Here is a 21,141-nt window from a genome sequence, read left to right as displayed (position 1 = left end):
CCAGTCACATTATTCTGACACCGGGCCGACCAGTCCTAACACTAACATCTTAATGCTGAGCGCCAAGCGAGGCAGCTGTTAGTACCGTTTTTGTAAGTCTTTGGTATGACTCGGCTGGGGATCGAACCCACGGCCTCCCGCATCCGAGGCGGACGCTCTAACCACTAGGCCACCGGAGCAAGTAACCGGTAAATATTTGAAAGAAATATGAAGAGAAGAAGAATGAATGATGATTGTACTTAGTCTATTTATGGTATAGGTCTGGTGAGAATCAGTGCTCTCGAGGACACACCTGACTGTGATGATTGTGATGATTATGGAGGGAGTTACATGCATTATGCAATAGGTAATCATGTACAACCCCTCACGTTATCGTTCATATGTGTGGTTAATTAAACATACATTCCTGGAAACTATGCCAAGTTCCTGAGAAATATAAGCTGGCGTAGAACCAAGATATCTACCAGTTCATGCAGTTATACAGCTCCAGCACCAAGGGCCTTAAGAGCACGTTATACCAAACAAGCTACTAATTGGAGTTTGTGAGCAGGAGCAACAATAACAACTTTATTACTGGTCTGGACTACCAACAGCGAGGGTGAAGACCTATGTGTCGGAGATGAGCAAGGCTATCGTATGACCAAAAGAAACACTAGCAGGAAGTATGATCAGAAAGGGAAAACTGATCACAAAGAAGCAGATAACCACTTTGGTATACAATGCAAACTGTGGTATTGCCGCTACTAACCTAGGCAGTAGACATAGACCGCAACACCCGACAAATGCTCTCCCGATGACTTGAACAACAAATACAACTACAACATCGACACAGACCAGCGATCGGCAGCCAACGATAAGAAAAGATGGAGAAACACAAACGTACGTATCCACAAGTGGTGCCACCACCATAATGGAGATAGAATAGCAAGTAATGGAAGAAACAACATCATCGGAAGAAGACACAAAAGACGAGGAAAAAGAGGAAGGAATTACAGTTGAACAATGCGCTGAACGATTGAGTCTCAAGAAAACTTTAAGTGACCCCCCTCCCAAAAAAAATCAACAAAAAAAATCATCACTTCGATAAAATATATGGCATAGAGGTCACTTAAACCGAACAGAAGACCCAATACACAACAATGGCTATTCGCACAACGCATCCTATCTCACCACTTCTCGAAGGCTTACCAAGAAACACAGCTCACTATCCTTGTGGATTACGCCACTGCACTAGCAAACATGTATGGGTACGAGGCATTCCCCACTGAATAATACGAAGATCAACACACATCGGAAGGAATATGGTACAACGAGAATGACCGCAACACATTCAGGCTGCCGACCTGAATAAAAGCTCTTGTTAGGGCTAAAATAATGTCTATTACTAAAGGGATTCCACTTTGGCTCGGAATCCCAATTCGACAAAACTACAAAAATTAATTTGGACTTTTTACCACCGCTTCTAAATCATCAGCTTCATAATGCCTAACAAAGACTGCAAAATACGTATTTTTTCAAGTCGCTTAAGACACAATGATAAATTCTTAGGGCACATAACGTACACTATGTACTAGTTTCTCTTACTGAACAACAAAGGATTATGAAAATTTCGAAACTCGAACAATTGGACACAATTACAGAGGTGGCTGACAGTATTGGATATATTTATTGTCCATTAGTACAACTGGACTTGATTTGAAAAGATAATACGACCTGGCGTTTTGGGGCAATCGGCTGAACAACATCACCTCAACGGACAAGACGAGAACAGATTTTATTAAACTCAATTCTGATTGGCTGTTTACAAATTTGTATTTCAATCCTGTAACAAATTCTACCACATCGCTTGGCAAACGGATTGAAAATAAAACGGATTGAAAACTGAAAAACTGGGCTCGTAACTTTGCGCGGGATAACCAGGTTTGTAAACTCGATTATGATTGGCAGTTTAATCCCTAGTCGATTCTCTAACTAGCTGGAGGCTAAACGGACTGAAACTTGGAAAACCTCGACCCACACTTTACGCCGGAGAACTAGGTATGCGACCTTGAATCTGATCGGCAGTTGACTTTTGGCTAAACTTTACAGATTGGTATTTCATACAACTACACTTACAAATGGTTGACTACAAAACGGATTTAACAACGGGCGGACTAATTAATATTTGGATTTGCAAACCTTCCTGGATATCTTTCCTGCTTTACCAACTCCAGACATAAATTAGGGGCCCCTAGTGGCCGAGTGGTCTAACGCGCTCTCCGTTACGGATCACTGCCATCTCACCTCTGTCTGCCTGGGTTCGAGTCTCGGATTCAGCCAATGTGGGTATGTGAGAAAACTTGCCAGTAGCTTCTCGTGGGTCGGTGGTTCTTTCCGGGGTTTTCCCGGGTTCTTCCTCCACCATTAATACTGGCCGCCATGTATAGCCTATGGTGTGCTGAAAAATGGCGTTAAACCCTACAACAACAACAACCAGACATAAATTAAAAAGTGCAACCATCGCACATAAACACGGGTAATAGTGACACCATACCTACAACCCCGACCAATTAAGAATCCTGACGTTCAGGACTTGACCGGTCGCGAAAGCACTACCTGCGCAAGCGACCTAAATTTATTATCCTATCGTTCGCCTAGTTGCCCCTGATTACCGTACCGACTAACGCACAAGTACATTCACTAAGTTGTTTTAATAGTAAACTTTTCTAAACTGAGTTTCTTCTGTTCCAAACATAGCTTGTCATCATTTAACTCCACGGAGTCGTATGCGTAATTTATAAGCGAAGTTCTCATTAGACTACCTAAAAAAGCAATATCAATTTTACCTTTAAAAAGGCTTTTCAAAATGGAATTCAATTTTTAATTTGAGTCGAAATAAGAGGTGAGAAACTTAATACCCGTATTATTAAGGAGAAGGTAAACATATGTACCAAAATGTCCAGCAGGTAAGCCCTCGTTAAATAATATGAATACAAATAATTATTCACTGTTTATATATCAAAATTAAATTTCTCAGAATAACGGTTGAGTCGCATTCTACTTCATAAATGAGTTAAGCTTTCGCTAATAATAACCATCAAAACTACTGTCGTTGGTTGACAATATCTATACATACAAATAATAGTAAATTACTTTTAAGAAAGGTGAAGATGGAAATCGTATTGTAAGTCAAACATACTGTAAGTATTCGAATACACCATTTATATATATATATATATATATATATATATATATATATATATATATATATATATATATATATATATATATATATATATATATGTATGTATGTATGTATGTGTGGACGAGTGGGATTAAAAGAAATTTTAAGTTAAATATACAAAACAGTAAAAATTATTCGGGATGCTGCCGCGAGTTTCTAACTCACGATCTGCATACCAAATGGCTTGGGATGACGAATAACGTCTGTTTCAAACGCCCATAATCGAATTTGAGAAACTGTAAATAAAGTGTTTTAAACTGAGGGACCAATGAATGAGCGATAAAACCAGAAACATTGAATGTTTTCATTGACTTGCACACGTATAATAAAGTCAGGTATTTTCTTATACCTACAGAAAGGATGTCATAAAACAAGCCATTTTGAACTATTTGAAAAGGAAACAAACATTCTGAATAACCTTGATAATCAGGTCACTTCTCTTTTTATCAATGTACATGTGGATGCTTGTTAATAATCTGTATTGTTTGCATTATCTTAATTCAAAACATCCGATATACAGTAAAAATTTAGAAGCACCAAAGTTGGAATGATTGGTATTAATCTAAAAGATCAAACATTTCGACTCTCTCTCTCTCTCTCTCTCTCTCTCTGTTTGTGTGCTTGTTTGTCTGTCTATATCTTACATCTGGATACATTTGTTTGAACTGTTGACCAAGTTCTTGACTTTGCTTCTTGACTTGTCTCAAAATATCATAATAACCAGTCAACAAACACACCAATCAGGCAGGAACACACGATCTACGTTTATATCGATGCCAAAAATATGTATAACAAAAAAACTGACCACGCTTATCTGTTCATTGTTGTTGACATGAATGCGAGACTTGTTACGAAGATCAGAGGATGGAAACCATCCATCACTCTAACGGTGAAATGATTGAAGTAACAGACTATATTTATCTCTACATTATAGTAGTGTTCACATATAGTAATATAAACCATGTGGCTCCAAAGGGACTTTGTTTAACTATACTATACTATACTATACTATACTATACTATACTATACTATACTGGACTGTACTGTACTATACTATACTATACTATAGCGACATCATCAACAAAAACAAACAAAAATATGTCTTACTACAGATAATTCTGCCAATACTAATATTGTATTTATTCTCAGTCTTCTGTGAACGTTGCAGGTAGATTGCTAACTATAGTCCAGATGTCAGTTTGTGTGATGATATTATCTGAACAACAGCCAAATCCCACTCACCAGGCGCTCTTCATTTTTTTCCCCAAATGGACGCATGTGTTAGATGATGTAAATGGTAAAATGGCCCACACACATCCTTGTGCACCATCATGGAATAAGTACGCGCTATTGTTGTACCAAATAGAGCATGCGTCGCCCAATATTCGATGGCTAATAATAATAATAATAATAATAAAAATTGCACTATCATTTATAAAAGAAAATATGTTCTTAATTCCTTCAAGGCTTGTCCACTTACATTCAAGGCTGAATGGAAAATAAAAATTAAATGTACTTGGCAACGCGTATCACTGGATTAAAGTCGTCTCGTGTGAAAACTGTGAATGCATTGATCTATTCACAGCGTTTTATCACGTGAAACGCAATAAATGATACAAATAAAATTTATTTACAACCGTTAAAGAATACTGTTAGTTAGATTATGGATTATATTGATTTTCTGCTTGTTGTCTGTTTCTTTAAAAGATTTTAACGATATCGAGATTTAGTACTGTGGGTCTGAAATGTCTATGCTCAGTGTTGGGATATGTTCCTATAGGCACAAAACTGTCGCAGCTCGGCGCCGAGATCTAGTACCGTAGGCACGAAACTGTCTAAGCTAAGGACAGAGAGATGGTACCATGGAAACTAAATTCTAAGCTCAATTCCGAGATCTGATACAGTATACACTAAACACTCAAGCTGAACGTCGAGATCTGGTACCGTAGGAAATAAACTGCCAAAATTCAGCGTCAAAATCTGGTACCGTAGGTACGAAACTTCCAAAGTTCAGCGTTGATATCTGGTACCGTAGGTACGAAACTGCAAACAGTTGGCGTCAAAATCTGGTACCATAGGTACAAAACTGCAAAGACTTTGCGTCAAAATCTAGATTAAAAAGGCTGGGGATCCAGATTAAGCCTGGTGCACCCTCATGTATGATACAAAAGATGATATATTGATACAGAAGCCGCTGTGGTTGCTTGCTGAGCGAAAGGGTGTCGGTTGGACGACTGCCACCGGATCAACCTGGATCAGCAACTGTGCTGCGTCCTTTGGTCTTCAGGCTTTACTCCAGTTTCCTCGACAATAAATAATTGTGCTCATGTTCCTTCAGGCACCAGACAAAACCAGTAGTAATAATTGTGTTTGTTGCATCAGGATTATTAGAATGGCAGGAACCGTTAAATGCATAAAAGTAAAAAGTCATCGACTTGAACTGTATGTCAAGCTTTGATGAATTTAATGGTGATTAATATACTTCTTTGGTGCATTATTTTTTATATATACTAAATATGGACCACAAATGCTATTATAACATTTTATCCCAAGATCTAGTATACCTTTTCTTTTTCTCGGACTGAAACATCGTTCACAGTTGGTATGATAACATCTAATCCCAAGATTTCAGAGATTAGTTTTCAGAAATTCAATGATTATAGCATTGTCAATATTATATAAATTGAACCATAAAATCCGATTTATTCCAGTTGTTTCAAATACCATGAAAGGCCTTCAGATCAAAATTAATGACCATTTTTAATCGGAACTTCTCCGCTATTTCTAGTTTTATCTGACACTGAAAGACTGCGGACGATTGATATTCAGACTTGCATGTTTTAATGCGTACCGTCTCCATAGGAGTGCTTTCAGGGTACATATAGACATTGCTCTTAATTAATGCAGAGCGCCATAGGAAATATATCATATGCTGGTAAAAGTTAGAGCAACATATCGCCACGCATTTAAATCCAAAGGGTCAGATTGCCTTGAATGAAATTTTACATTTGGTTGTGAGAATTCAGACGATGTACAATGTTATCAGTCATGACAAAATGATTCAGTCTTACAAGGTGTGAAAGTTTCCACGATTCCATCTAGGATGCTTGTTATATGCCGTGGAGTAACAGTTTGATGGTATGCATAACTAATTACTCAATAGAAATAGAATCCCTTAGCTGATTTGGTTGTTATGGAAACCAAATAGCGTGCTCTCTTTCTGTGTAGACTTAAGCATGCTAAATGACGAACTCCGACTGATTACCTTTTTCAGGCTTGAACTAAAATCTTTGACTTGGAGTTTGAAATTTGGTACACGATATTTAAACGCCCGTAACTTTGCTAATGGGAAGAATGGATAGTGGGATGTCTTGTAAAGTTTATTGATGTTTCTTTCGTAAAAGTATATTATCACAGAGGGAAACATTTAACATAATGTAGAGAGTGTACGTTTATATTTACAATTTGAATAAAGAATGAATCAAAGTAATGATGCAATTGTATGAATCAGAGTAACAATGTAAACTGTAAATATCAAAGAAAAATGCATACTGTGTGAATCAAAATAACAATACATACTGTATAAATTAAAGTAACAATACATACTGTATGAATTAGAGTAACAATACATACTGTATGAATCAAAATAACAATGCATACTGTATGAATCAAAATAGCAAACTGTATGAATCAGAGTAACGATACATACTATATGAATCAAAATAACAATATATACTGTATGAATTAGAGTAAAAATACATACTCTATGAATCAAAGTAACAATACATACCGTATGAATTAGAGTAACAATACATACTGTATGAATTAAAATAGCAAACTGTATGAATCAGAGTAAAAATACATACTCTGTGAATCAAAGTAACAATACATACCGTATGAATTAGAGTAACAATGCATACTGTATGAATCAAAATAGCAAACTGTATGAATCAGAGTAACAATGCATACTGTATGAATCAAAATAACAATATATACTGTATGAATTAGAGTAAAAATACATTATCTATGAATCAAAGTAACAATACAAACTGTATGAATCAATATAAGTTATAACACTGCAAAATATATGATCCGCTAATATATACAACTAATTGTTGATTTTAAAAATAAAATAAAAAAAACACGAGTGGCATTGATCAAATGGAAAATAAACACGAGTGACCTAGATCAAATGGAAAATAAAAACGAGTGACCTTGACCAAGCAAGGCAGCTGTTGGTACCATTTTTGTATGTCTTTGTTATGACTCGGCCGGGGATAGAACCCACGACCTCCCGCATCCGAAGCGGACGCTCTAACCACTAGGCCACCGGAGCTGTTATCAGTTCCAACGCATGTTTTTTTATTATTATATGCTTTAACGCAATTTTGCATCACAGTGAAGGCGATATGGTGGCCAGTATATCTGGCGGCGAGAGACCCCACGAAGAACCACTGACGCATGGGAAGCTACTTGCAAGCTTTCTTAGCTATCAACGTTAGCCGAGCTTGAGACTCGAACCCAGGCGGACATAGATGAGATGACAGTGATCTGTAAACGCGAGCGCCTTCGACCATTCGATCACACGAGACTTATCTACTTCCTTTTCTTAAACAAACAAATGATGTACGCTTCCCTCTGAATCACTATATAAGCTTCAAATTACGTTGGTTACAATTTTTCGGCGTCCAACAAGAACAGTTTCCATATTTTACAAAGAGACTCAGCCAAAGTGCTTATCTTTAAAATCTACGAAAATTCTATACTTAACCTATACTTATACCTTTACTTATGCCTTTACTTATACCTTTACTTATACATATGATTATACCTATACTTATACCTATACTTATACCTATACTTATACCTATACTTATACTTATACCTATACTTATACTTATACCTATACTTATACTTATACCTATACCTATACTTATACTTATACCTATACATATACTTATACTTATACTTATACCTATACTTATACTTATACCTATACCTATACTTATACTTATACCTATACTTATACCTATACTTATACTTATACCTATACTTATACTTATACTTATACCTATACTTATACTTATACCAATACTTATACTTATACTTATACCTATACTTATACTTATACTTATGCTTATACTTATACCTATACTTATACCTATACTTATACTTATACTTATACCTATACTTATACTTATACCTATACTTATACTTATACCTATACTTATACCTATACTTATACTTATACCTATACTTATACTTATACCTATACTTATACTTATACCTATACCTATACTTATACTTATACCTATACATATACTTATACCTATACTTATACCTATACTTATACTTATACCTATACTTATACTTATACTTATACCTATACTTATACTTATACTTATGCTTATACTTATACCTATACTTATACCTATACTTATACTTATACTTATACCTATACTTATACTTATACCTATACTTATACTTATACTTATACCTATACTTATACTTATACTTATGCTTATACTTATACCTATACTTATACCTATACTTATACTTATACTTATACCTATACTTATACTTATACTTATACCTATACTTATACTTATACCTATACTTATACTTATACTTATACCTATACTTATACTTATACTTATGCTTATACTTATACCTATACTTATACCTATACTTATACTTATACCTATACTTACACCTATACTTATACCTATACTTATACTTATACTTATACCTATACTTATACTTATACTTATACCTATACTTATACTTATACCTATACTTATACTTATACTTATACTTATACCTATACTTATACTTATACTTATACTTATACCTATACTTATACCTATACTTATACTTATACCTATACTTACACCTATACTTATACCTATACTTATACTTATACCTATACTTATACCTATACTTATACCTATACTTATACTTATACTTATACCTATACTTATACTTATACCTATACTTACACCTATACTTATACCTATACTTATACCTATACTTATACCTATACTTATACTTATACTTATACCTATACTTATACTTATACCTATACTTATACCTATACTTATACTTATACCTATACTTACACCTATACTTATACCTATACTTATACCTATACTTATACCTATACTTATACTTATACCTATACTTATACTTATACTTATACTTATACCTATACTTATACCTATACTTATACTTATACCTATACTTATACTTATACCTATACTTATACCTATACTTATACTTATACCTATACTTATACTTATACTTATACCTATACTTATACTTATACTTATACTTATACCTATACTTATACCTATACTTATGCCTATACTTATACTTATACCTATACTTATACTTATACTTATACTTATACCTATACTTATACTTATACTTATACTTATACCTATACTTATACCTATACTTATACTTATACCTATACTTACACCTATACTTATACCTATACTTATACTTATACCTATACTTATACCTATACTTATACCTATACTTATACTTATACTTATACCTATACTTATACTTATACCTATACTTACACCTATACTTATACCTATACTTATACTTATACCTATACTTATACCTATACTTATACCTATACTTATACTTATACCTATACTTATACTTATACTTATACCTATACTTATACTTATACTTATACTTATACCTATACTTATACCTATACTTATACCTATACTTACACCTATACTTATACCTATACTTATACTTATACCTATACTTATACTTATACTTATACTTATACTTATACCTATACTTATACTTATACCTATACTTATACCTATACTTATACCTATACTTATACCTATACTTATACCTATGCTTATACCTATACTTATACTTATACCTATACTTATACCTATACTTATACCTATACTTATACCTTTACTTATACCTATGATTATACCTATACTTATACCCATACTTATACTCATACTTATACCTATACTTATACTTATACCTATACTTATACCTATACCTGTACTGAAACGGAGCAGAATCTGTACTTCAGTGAATATTTCCTCTTGCAAAGGATAATAATGCGACTTGCCTAAACACAACGCGAAGCTCGAAAAATTCGAACCAAATGAACAATCCAATCACTGTAACCTTGTTGGCTTTTAAAGACGTTATCTGGCTGTTGAATCTGAAGACTTCGGTCTACTTCACCCGTCCCCCCCCCCCCCCATCTCTCTCTCTCTCTCTCTCTCTCTCTCTCTCTCTCTCTCTCTCTCAATGGTACTTGCAACTGCCTTGCTTAGCGTTCAGCATTATTTATTATACTACATTTTTTAGTTTAGTTTGGTGTTTTTACTTATACAAGATTTTTGTATTATATTTCATTTAGTGTGGTTTGGTGTTTTACTTATGCACTTTTTTATTATGCTTTATTTAGTGTGGCTTGGTGTTTTACTTATACAAGAGTTTTTTTAAATTATACTTCATTTAGTGCGGTTTGGTGTTTTGCTTATACAAACATTTATCATACTAGACTTGCTTACTGTGGTTTGGTGTTTTACTTAGACAAGCTATATTTATCATACTAGACTTGTTTGCTGTGGTTTGGTGTTTTACTGAGACAAGCATTATTTATTATACTAGACTTGTTTACTGTGGTTTGGTGTTTTACTTAGACAAGCATTATTTATTATACTAGACTTGTTTACTGTGGTTTGGTGTTTTACTTATACAAACATTTATCATACTAGACTTGTTTACTGTGGTTTGTTGTTTTACTTAGACAAGCATTTTTTATTATACTAGACTTGTTTACTGTGGTTCGGTGTTTTACTTATACAAACATTATCATACTAGACTCGGTTCAAGTCTCGGAATCGGCTAATGTGGGTATGTGAGAAAACTTGCCAGTAGCTTCTCGTGCATCAGTGGTTCTTTCCGGGGTTTTCCCTGGTTCTTCCTCCACCATTAATACTGGTCGCCATATATAGCCTATCGTGTGATGAAAAATGGCATTAAACACTACAACAACAAATCAAACTAGACTTGTTTACTGTGGTTTGGTGTTTAACTTATACAAAAATTATTTATTATCCTAGACTTACTTTCTGTGGTTTTGGTGTTTTACTGTTTTATATGATTGTAGTAGTCCTTGACTGTTTTATATGAATGTACGAGTCCTCGACTGTTGTATATGATTGTACGAGTCCTTGACTGTTTTATATGTATGTACGAGTCCTTGACTGTTTTATATGATTGTACGAGTCCTTGACTGTTTTGTATGGTGTTAAAAGTCCTTGACTGTTTTTTATGATTGTGCAAGTCTTTGTTTTCTATTACTGAACAAGTGGGTGACTGTCATGTATGATTGACAAGTCCTTGACTGTTTTCCATGATTGTACAAGTCCTTGATTATTTGATATATTTGTACATGTCGTCTTTCCATAAGCTGAAGTTTTTGATGCATTTACATTAAGAATTGTATGTCTCCAACGCTTGTTCGGAATCCAAAAACGACACATCAATTTAGATATAAAGATTTTTCCGTGCCTTTCGTTTGGATAGCTGCACAGCTCACCTAAAATTTCTCTAGATCGAAAACTTAACACTTTTATTACGTGATTATAAACTCGGCAGAATAAGAGATTTGGCAAATTAAAATTAATTCAAGGAAATTAATTAACACCCACGTTATGATATGATTACTCCCACCAAAACGGAGTAAATTATCGCCTGTTGCTCAAGAAACTATATTTTAATAGATTGTAATTCGGTCTTGTTTATGTACAATTTTACAAGTGGCTTTTATTTGTTTAAAAATATTTCAAAATAATATAGTTGTATTGAAGAATTGGATATATACCCATGGGATGTGCCTTCTGTGTTGATTCCTAGAATCTTTCGTTTATTCATTCAGTCACTCATACTTGCATGCGTGCATGCATTCATATCCAAATATTTCAATAGACTGATAATTGTTGAATTTATTAGTGTTGAGTTACAGAATAGGGCCTACCAATACACCCTTGTCAATACCCTTTGACAATACCCCCTTGTCAATACTCCCATACCCCCCTTGTCAATACCACCCTTGTCAATACCTCCGTCGTCAATACCCACCTTGTCAATACCCCCTTTGTCAGTACCCTCCTTGACAATACCCCCTTGTCAATACCACCCTTGTCAATACCCCATACCCCCCATGTCAAAGCCCCTCTTGTCAATACCCCCTTGACATTAACCCCACTTGACAACACCCCACTTGTCAATACCACCCTTGTCAATACCTCCCGTGTCAATACGCCCTTGTCAATACCCTCCATGACAATACTCCCTTGTCAATATCTCCTTGTCAATACCATCCTTGTCAATACCACCCTTGTCAATACCACACTTGCAACACCCCCTTGTTAATATCCTCCTTGACATTAACCCCTTGTCAATACCCTCTTGGCAATACCCCCCCCCCTTTATACACTGCAATACCTGTTTTGTAATCGATACTTGTCTTAGTTATAAAATTACTACACCCAAAATATTACTTTTGTCCACAGAATATTATAGGATCAGCAATTGAGGTAACACACTAAGATGGCGGTTGTTGATGCTGATATCGTGTCACTAGGAAACCATGCATTTTGTAAAAAGGATTATGGCAGTGCTGCCGAATATTATTCGCAAGCTATAGAATCGGACTTAAGCACCTGCATTATTGAAGTCCTGAAGAAAAGATGCCACTGTTTTTTCGAAACGGAGGACTATCCCTCAGCCTTACAAGATGCGAACACTTGCATAGAAAGAGACCCGGATGATGTTGTCGGCTACATTTTGGGTGGGAAGGTTCTGGCAAAGATGAAACTATTCGAAAATGCTTTGGGATATTATAAGAAAGGTTTAGAAATTGATCCAAAGAATGCGAACATCAACGACAACCTGAAGCAGCTACAAGAAGAAATACTTTATAGCTATGGTAACATGGGAGATAACTCGACTCAAAGTGCCTTAAAAATGTCATCCCAAGAGCCGTATCCCGATGATGATCGACTACAGAAGGAGGAAATGGAGATTTTGAGAGAATTGAAAGTCTTGGACTTTCCATCCATAACAGTTCGCAGTAGTAATCCGAAATTAGCAGAGCTGGAACATTCCAGAGCCAAAGAAATGTTGAAAGCAGGGAATTTGGAAGAAGTAAATTCACGAGTAATTGTAAGTATAAGAACCGTTATCAAATTATTCAAGATTTTAAAAAGTGTAATATTGGGGTTTTTTTTAGCAATTTTTAATTTCGTATTCCTTTAGAAGAACCTTTCTAGTTCACTCATTGTTTGTTTTTGTTGAGTTTACACTTATGTCCCTTGATTATCGTGACCATGCTTACGCACCCGTCTTATGCATTAAATTAGACAATGATCTTTGTCAACTTAAATTGTTTATCGTTTCTTGGCAACTTGTTTTTGTTAAAATACCAACTGTTCCCTGAACGAATGATAAACATTGGTGCTGTCTTTCACACAACTGTGTAGGGCCAGTTATCCTGATTAAACCAGGTAAAGCGGTCAGTAAAGCGGTCAGTCATTTCTCATTAACTCTACTGGTTATACAGTATAACAGCTTATGGGGCTGCATGTCCGTCGTTTGTTCTCGTCTGTCCCTAGTTCGTCTGTCTGTCGTCTGTCCATTGACACAAGTTGTTATTACTACTCCTCCTAAACTAATTGACATACATTTTACTTACACATTCATCCTATGATCTTGTTGGTCCGAAATGCAAATGGAGTTGTTCGACATCCAATATGGAAACCATCTTATAATTGTGCTATCGCTTTGATCGATATTCATCCTAAATGGAGGGTCACAGCAAAAAGATGTTTTCATTAAAAGACTTCTTAGTTTGCGCTGTTACGTAAATGGCTCAGACCTTACGTTCAATATAGTTGTCACATCGGTCGTCTTGAAAATTTTGTTATCGCTACTCCTCTTCAATGTAAAGTCATCTTGACAATTGATTTTTACCAAACGAATTCTTATAATGCCTAGTTGTATACAAGAACATCGCGTTTTTATTACTTCTCCTGAAAGAATCCACGCATCGGCATGGGTTGTAACTGAAGTGTATGTGCTTTATATAATCTTTGCTAATCTTAAACTAGAAGGAAGCTTATCGAACGTCCAATTTGGCCTTCTTGAAGGTCTAGTTTTCGCTTCTTCTGTTGATGTAAAGTTCCTTTGACATGGGGTTTCCACCCCCCAAATATTTCTTATAATAAATTGTACTTAAAGTCGTGTTTTCGTTATTTGTGTTAAAATTATCCTCACATTCTCATGTGGGTTACACTGGTGATGCTCGTACGTCCAATATGTAACCTTCTTGAAGATATAGTCCAGGGGTCGGCACCATATTTTACATAGTGCCACTTTTGTCCGGATTAATTACAAAATGAACGTGCGCGTGCCACCAGTAAGAGAGTAACATTGTTCAAATCTAAATTTTTGGCTTCCCTTCGCGTGGTACACAAAACTTCTTGACGTGCCGCCTTGTGTCACGTGTGGTCTGTTGCCGACCCCTGATCTAGTATTCTATTCTCTTCTTAAATGCAAAGTAATTTTGGCATGGGGGTTAGGGTTAAATGCAGGGGAGGGGGGGCATCCAGACAGGTCTTACTTCCCCATAGTAGGTCCTTAAGAAAAATGACTAACCCTCAATAAGGACATCGTACCGGCTACATTGCAATTGTTGCTATCTCTATACCTATCACTGGATGGCTATATCAACAAACAAACAAAACAACATTTACACCTGCACAGTCGTCTGCAGTTTTCACCAGTTGATCTCTTATGATATCTAGTTGGTCCTAAATGAGAATGTTGCCACTGATCTCTTATGATATCTAGTTGGTTCTAAATGAGACTGGTGCCATTGATCTCTTATGATATCTAGTTGGTCCTAAATGAGAATGGTGCCATTGATCTCTTATGATATCTAGTTGGTCCTAAATGAGACTGGTGCCATTGATCTCTTATGATATCTAGTTGGTCCTAAATGAGAATGGTGCCATTGATCTCTTATGATATCTAGTTGGTCCTAAATGAGACTGGTGCCATTGATCTCTTATGATATCTAGTTGGTCCTAAATGAGATTGGTGCCATTGATATCTTGTGTATGACACTTCAAACATCAGTTTAATAAAGCCTAAATAAACTAATGAATCTAAAAATTAGTGCAATTATTTCTAGCTTAACGTTTAACACAGTACTGAACGTCTTGTTGTTTATACATTGTGTGCGTATATCAAAATTATTAGAGTAGTTCTTTTTACTGGAGAGAGTGTTAAGTTATGCAGTAAAACTCATGTTGTTGAAATACAAGGTATGCATTACTGTTCATTAGAGAAAAAGAAGAAATGATCAAACAAGCACAAAAAACAACAAAGATCAAACATACAAGGAAAACAACAGTTAATACTGCACATAATGCCGCCACTTTCCGATACATAAAATATACAGCAATGAATGAAAATATAATAGGCGCTCTAGTGTTGTATCCTATACGGCTGATAGACAAAAACTTTGTTAATTTTAAACTTCAAAAAATTAACAAACATAATTTGGTCAGGGAGATCGAATACTATAGAAGTGTGAGATAGAAATGAAAAGCAGCATTCAACATTTTTAGTTTGGTGGAGGCTAACATCGCAACAGTTCCATGTGATATTGGAATATCTTCAATTTGGTGGAAGTCAGCATGGCAACAGTTTCCGGTGGTACTGGAATATCTTTAATTTGGTGCAAGTCAGTATGGCAACAGTTTCCGGTGGTATTGGAATATCTTTAATTTGGTGGACGATAGCATGACAACAGTTTCAGGTGGTATTGGCGCAAGATTGGTAAACGTTGTTATAAAAGCACTGAATAAAATAAACAGGTATACAGCAAAGTTTTAATGCTTTTGATGCAACGTTCATAGTCTTTGCTGCAAAAGCTTTCCGTGAAATACAGGTACAAAGACAAGCCAAATATAAAGAAAGGATTTGTGTGAAAAATAGGCATAGAGCAAAGCGTTAAAATATGTATACAGCAAAGTGTTAAAAAAGGTATACAGCAAAGTGTTAAAAAAGGTAGACAGCAAAGTGATAAAAAAGGTATACAGCAAAGTGTTAAAATAGGTATACAGCAAAGTGTTAAAAAAGGTATACAGCAAAGTGTTTAAAATAGGTATACATCAAAGTGTTAAAATAGGTATACAGCAAAGTGTTAAAATAGGTATACAGCAAAGTGTTAAAAAAGGTATACAGCAAAGTGTTCACGCAGATATACAGCAAAGTGTTAAAAAATGTATACAGCAAAGTGTTTAAAATAAGTATACAGCGAAGTGTTCACGCAGTTATACAACAAAGTGTTATAATATGTATACAGCAAAGTATTTTTTATACAACAAAGTGTTATAATATGTATACAGCAAAGTATTAAAACAGTATACAGCAAAGTACTAAAACAGTATACAGCAAAGTATTAAAACAGTATACAGCAAAGCGTGAAAATCGGTATAAAGCAAAGTTAAAGACTGATTGCATGATAGCACCTGTAATAAACAAATTGAACGGTGTCGACGAGATTCACTGAGGATGGACACAAAAAAACAGAAACAAAACTTGGAAGAGGAATGGGCATTTAAAAGAGAAAGCAGCACTAGTGAAACTTAGAAAAACGCAGAATGACAGTCGATGTTTTGAGTGCGCTATTATTTACTATACAATCGACTTCCATGATGTACCCCCAGTACACGTTCATTGCACGATTGTTCTTTTAGGACATGTATATAGCACAATTACAATCAACGTCCTTGCTCAGAAAGAAACCGGTTTTCGCATGCAATTAATAACTGAGTTGGTACACCATCGATATGCGGACAAAATAGTATTTCCTCAGTCCATTTGTTTTCGTGAAATCTCAAATGCTTCCTATGCCATTATTTTACATCCACTATCACTGTCAAAAATTGCACTCTCTGTAAAGAAAGACAAAAACTCTCCACTGGTACAAATTTATTTATCTTTGCCGGGCTAAACATTTGCATGTTCATTGTTACATTATAATATTTTGAAAGACGGGGAGGTGTTAACCAATATGTGAATAATTGATTTGGCATGCATGTAACTAGTATGAAAGACAGATGAACGGACAGATAAACATACAGAAAGGCAGCGAAACCTGCAATGATAGAAATAACACGGATCAGTAAAAAGTATTCATCTCCTACAACATCTTACAATAAGATTTACGGCACATGCTAATTATGCCATTGGTTGCTTAGGCATTCCATAATCTCAGATGTACAGCTCAAATTCCGTTAGAATAAAAAAATTGTTGTGCAGTATCAGACATTATATTCGAAAATACAACTATACACGATCGTCTCCAAAATAAATAAATAAATGAATAAATAAAAGCACAGTTTTCCTGACACTGCCATGACCTATCCATACATAAATACTTTCTAATTTTGTTTGTATTTGTCATTGTTATAGTAAGATCTTACAGAGTTAATTAATATGTTCGCTGACAATTTAAATGAGATATTTCATGAAATCTAAGCTTAATCCAGGCAAATGTAAGAAATTATTAGGATTTGACGTTCAACAAAAGAAATCACTAGGATTTGACGTCCACCTGAGTACATACGACCAATGTTCCCGCTAAGCTGCGCAGCGCGCGCGCAGCTTGTTTGATGTCTTAGCGCAGCTAAAGCAGCTAAATGTATTCTGCGCGCAGAGATAATTCTTTTGATTTCTCATGAACACAATTTCTTCTAATTAATTACAGTTGTTCGTTGTTCAAAATATTTTCAGTCTTAACATGGTTGAGATTAAAATTCCAGATGTTTGATTTAATGGCATGAAATCTATAATGATACACTTTGACGCACACTGCCTGAGGATACAATTTCCATAAAAAAAAATTTGCTCAGTAGGTTTTGCAGTCTGCTCAGTGGCCTTTGCTCGGCGCTCACTAGTGTACATGCCTTAGAGGGAACGTTGCATATGACAAATGTAAGAAATTACTACGATTTGACGTCCACCTGAATAATTACGACAAAACGTAAGAAATTATCACGACTTGACCTTTTCTCGAGTGCACACGACGGGAAACTACTGATAATAACATTATGGATGATTTTCTTTCGTACATGTTTCAAAACCTTTTGCTGATAATTTCGAAAACTAGAGGTCATGTGTTCATGTATGTATGTATGTATGTATGTATGTATGTATGTATGTATGTATGTACGCACAGAAAGATCTGAGTATGACTGTAATTTACAAGACGCAAAATGGAAGCTTTATCCGGTTAACATCTGGGAAAAGTGCCATGGGATCCTGCAACGATATCCCCATCATTGGAGTTTTCTGTATGCAAGAACGCATATCCACCTTAAGAGACTCTTATTTCGTTGGAATAACTCTGAACACATGAAAGCATTGGCAGCCCATTTTTTGAGTTGGCAACGATCAAATGCTATTTTGAGAGATTTTATAAACCACTGAGAATTTAGCAGTATTGGCAGGACCAAGATCAGCTGTATTGGCTACACATATTTCAGCTGTATTGGCGAGATCAATATCAGCTGTATTGGCAAGATCGATATCAGCTGTATTGGCAAGAGTGATATCAACTGTATTCGCTACACTGATTTCAGCTGGATCCAGATGAGGACGAATTCGTATGACAAATGGTTAAACGAGCATTGTGTTGGGGTCGAGCATGGTTCAGTGTATGAACCATAGTTTGATGTGTGTGTGTGTGTGTGTATGTGTATCTGTGTGTGTCTCTGTGTTATCTTGATTTTTAAGTAGCTTTAACAGCTTTTCAGTCATATCGCTACGATGTCTGCATTGTTGCAGTTTATATTGATGTCTAGTGCTGATGCATCATGCAGCAGACATGTGCCACGATGTCCCACCCAGTCTCTTGACACAAGGCCGACCAGTCATAACACTAATCTTTTAATACTGAGCGCCTTGCAAGGTAGCCGTTATTACCATTTTCATAAGTCTTTCTTATGACTCGGCCGGGGTTCGAACCAGTGACTTCCAGCATCTAAGGCTGACGTTCTAACCACTAGGCCACCGGAGCGGCTCCATGGTTTGGTTGTATAAGGAAGAGCCAAGTTAGTTTGTGTGGAATAAAATGGTGCTTCGTTTGCCTTATTATTGAGGCCTGAGGAGAGGAAAATTCTGACACGCTCCCTTGCATAGCTGATTGATATACAACAGAAGCATTATAAGTTTGACCTTTCTAAAGCCACCCTTGACCAGAAAAAGACTCCTATTTACTTCTTAAACTGTGCTTGCCATGAATCGCTTAGTTTTCTTCATAAATATATATAACTATACAACAATCCCAAATTGCATAAAATATGCCCGAAGATCCCTTTTCTCATAATGAGTTTCATGTCTTTTAATATCGCATGGTTCGTACACTTTAAATACAGTGTTAGTGGCTTATTCGTTTTAATATGTATACTAGTTAACATATCACTTTCTGCAACTTTCATTGGTCAAAGCACGTTTATGAAATCCTTGCGCTGTATTCTCATTGATGATTGGCTGCGACGGTGGGAAGTTTCCTTTCCCTATCTTTTGGAACCACTAAGTCTTACATGACAGTTGTTTTGGGGCATATTTTTATCCGACGATGACCTATTGCAGAAAATTGATAATAATATTATATTAAACATACAAAACAAATATATTAACTATTGATTTTCGTTAAAAGGATGCTTGTAAGATTCTGACTCGGGTATTAAGATTAATTCATTATGCAAATGGTGCCTTTTATACTGAACCAACACTACCACCTACCCCTCTTTTTTACATTCAGTTTTGACAGGAAAGAGCTATTTTGAATATTTTCCTGTGACACGGCAGCAAAAAAGAATCAGTATGTGCCTTATGCATGAATAAAGTTCACTAGTACTATAACAAATTAACATATTTTTCATCAACCCTCAACCATCTAGAGTTTTAGATATTTACCTCTTGTAGCAGACACACGTAATACATCAGCCATGTTGGCTGCTCATTTGCAGCCAAAGTTACGCATTTTATCTCCAATGCTCGTCTAACTGCGACAGGCAGTCACCAATAAGCCAACCCTTGTCCAAGCCTATTTTAAAGTAAATGTAAACCACATTACAGATTTAGCTTATGTGTGAATTTATAAATGCTAGGATTGTGATAATTAGGCTCATGCCTTCTACCTTAGAAATTAGGTGAGTGTCGAAATACGAAACTATCTAGTGAGACCTTATTTACTATTGCTATAAACAACATCTCAAACATCGTTCAATCCTAGCCGAATGGATATTTGGGAACAACGAGCGAGTTTCATAAAACGTACATTTTTGAACTTACGTAGATGGGGCTATGGATCATTGACCCTACATGTAACGTTATGAATGCCGAAAGAAAACCGCAACAACCTCCTGAACGTTAGTCTAGTTAAGCCAAAGATGTTCACGCTGTCCCACACCAGCATGCCAAACCTACGCAGACAAAGTCCCGGCAGCCTACTGTAACGATGACTGTCACATTTACGTTACTGCTACCACGCTATATGGATCATGTACCCCACCCCCATAACAAGTATGGTTGAAATATTAACCTGTAAGTGTAAATAAACGTCCCCTCTCTTGTGAATAGACCTTCGACAAATGTTGGTCTCTCAAATCGCAAATTGGCATCCGGTCGTATTATTCTTCCATATTAAATAATTCAAATATCCTGCCATAATGATATATTCAGTCTGGAATTCCGTGATCGTATGAGGAGTATGTTCTAGAGGAATCCAGCACATTATTCGAAGAAGAGAAGCCGTATAAATGCCAATATCCAGT

At 35.5% G+C, this 21,141-nt stretch overlaps 1 protein-coding gene and 1 long non-coding RNA gene across 3 annotated transcripts in view; one reads left to right on the top strand and one right to left on the bottom strand.

The window, feature by feature from the left end:
* The first annotated feature begins 6,146 nt into the window (after window positions 1-6,146).
* The window catches only part of LOC149789687 (uncharacterized), a 25,900-nt gene continuing 10,905 nt past the window's right edge, over window positions 6,147-21,141 (top strand). For both annotated transcript variants that reach the window (XM_089971702.1, XM_089971701.1), the window contains exons 1-2: window positions 6,147-6,361; window positions 12,802-13,453. In XM_089971702.1, the coding sequence (XP_089827828.1) occupies window positions 12,839-13,453 (615 nt within the window). In that variant the 5' untranslated portion in view covers window positions 6,147-6,361; window positions 12,802-12,838. The remainder of the gene's footprint in view (window positions 6,362-12,801; window positions 13,454-21,141) is intronic.
* Window positions 17,329-21,056, bottom strand: LOC149789688 (uncharacterized). The gene is made up of 3 exons (XR_016423695.1): window positions 20,950-21,056; window positions 20,282-20,411; window positions 17,329-19,945 (listed from the first exon to the last, which is right to left on the bottom strand). It is a non-coding gene; the product is annotated as an uncharacterized LOC149789688 (long non-coding RNA).

This window comes from Sinohyriopsis cumingii, chromosome 10 (genome assembly GCF_028554795.1).
Source record: "Sinohyriopsis cumingii isolate HCF-2022 chromosome 10, ASM2855479v2, whole genome shotgun sequence".
NCBI classification, from domain to species: Eukaryota; Metazoa; Mollusca; class Bivalvia; order Unionida; family Unionidae; genus Sinohyriopsis; species Sinohyriopsis cumingii.
Note: the sequence above shows the minus strand (reverse complement) of the source record. Positions and strands in the feature narration are given on the sequence as shown.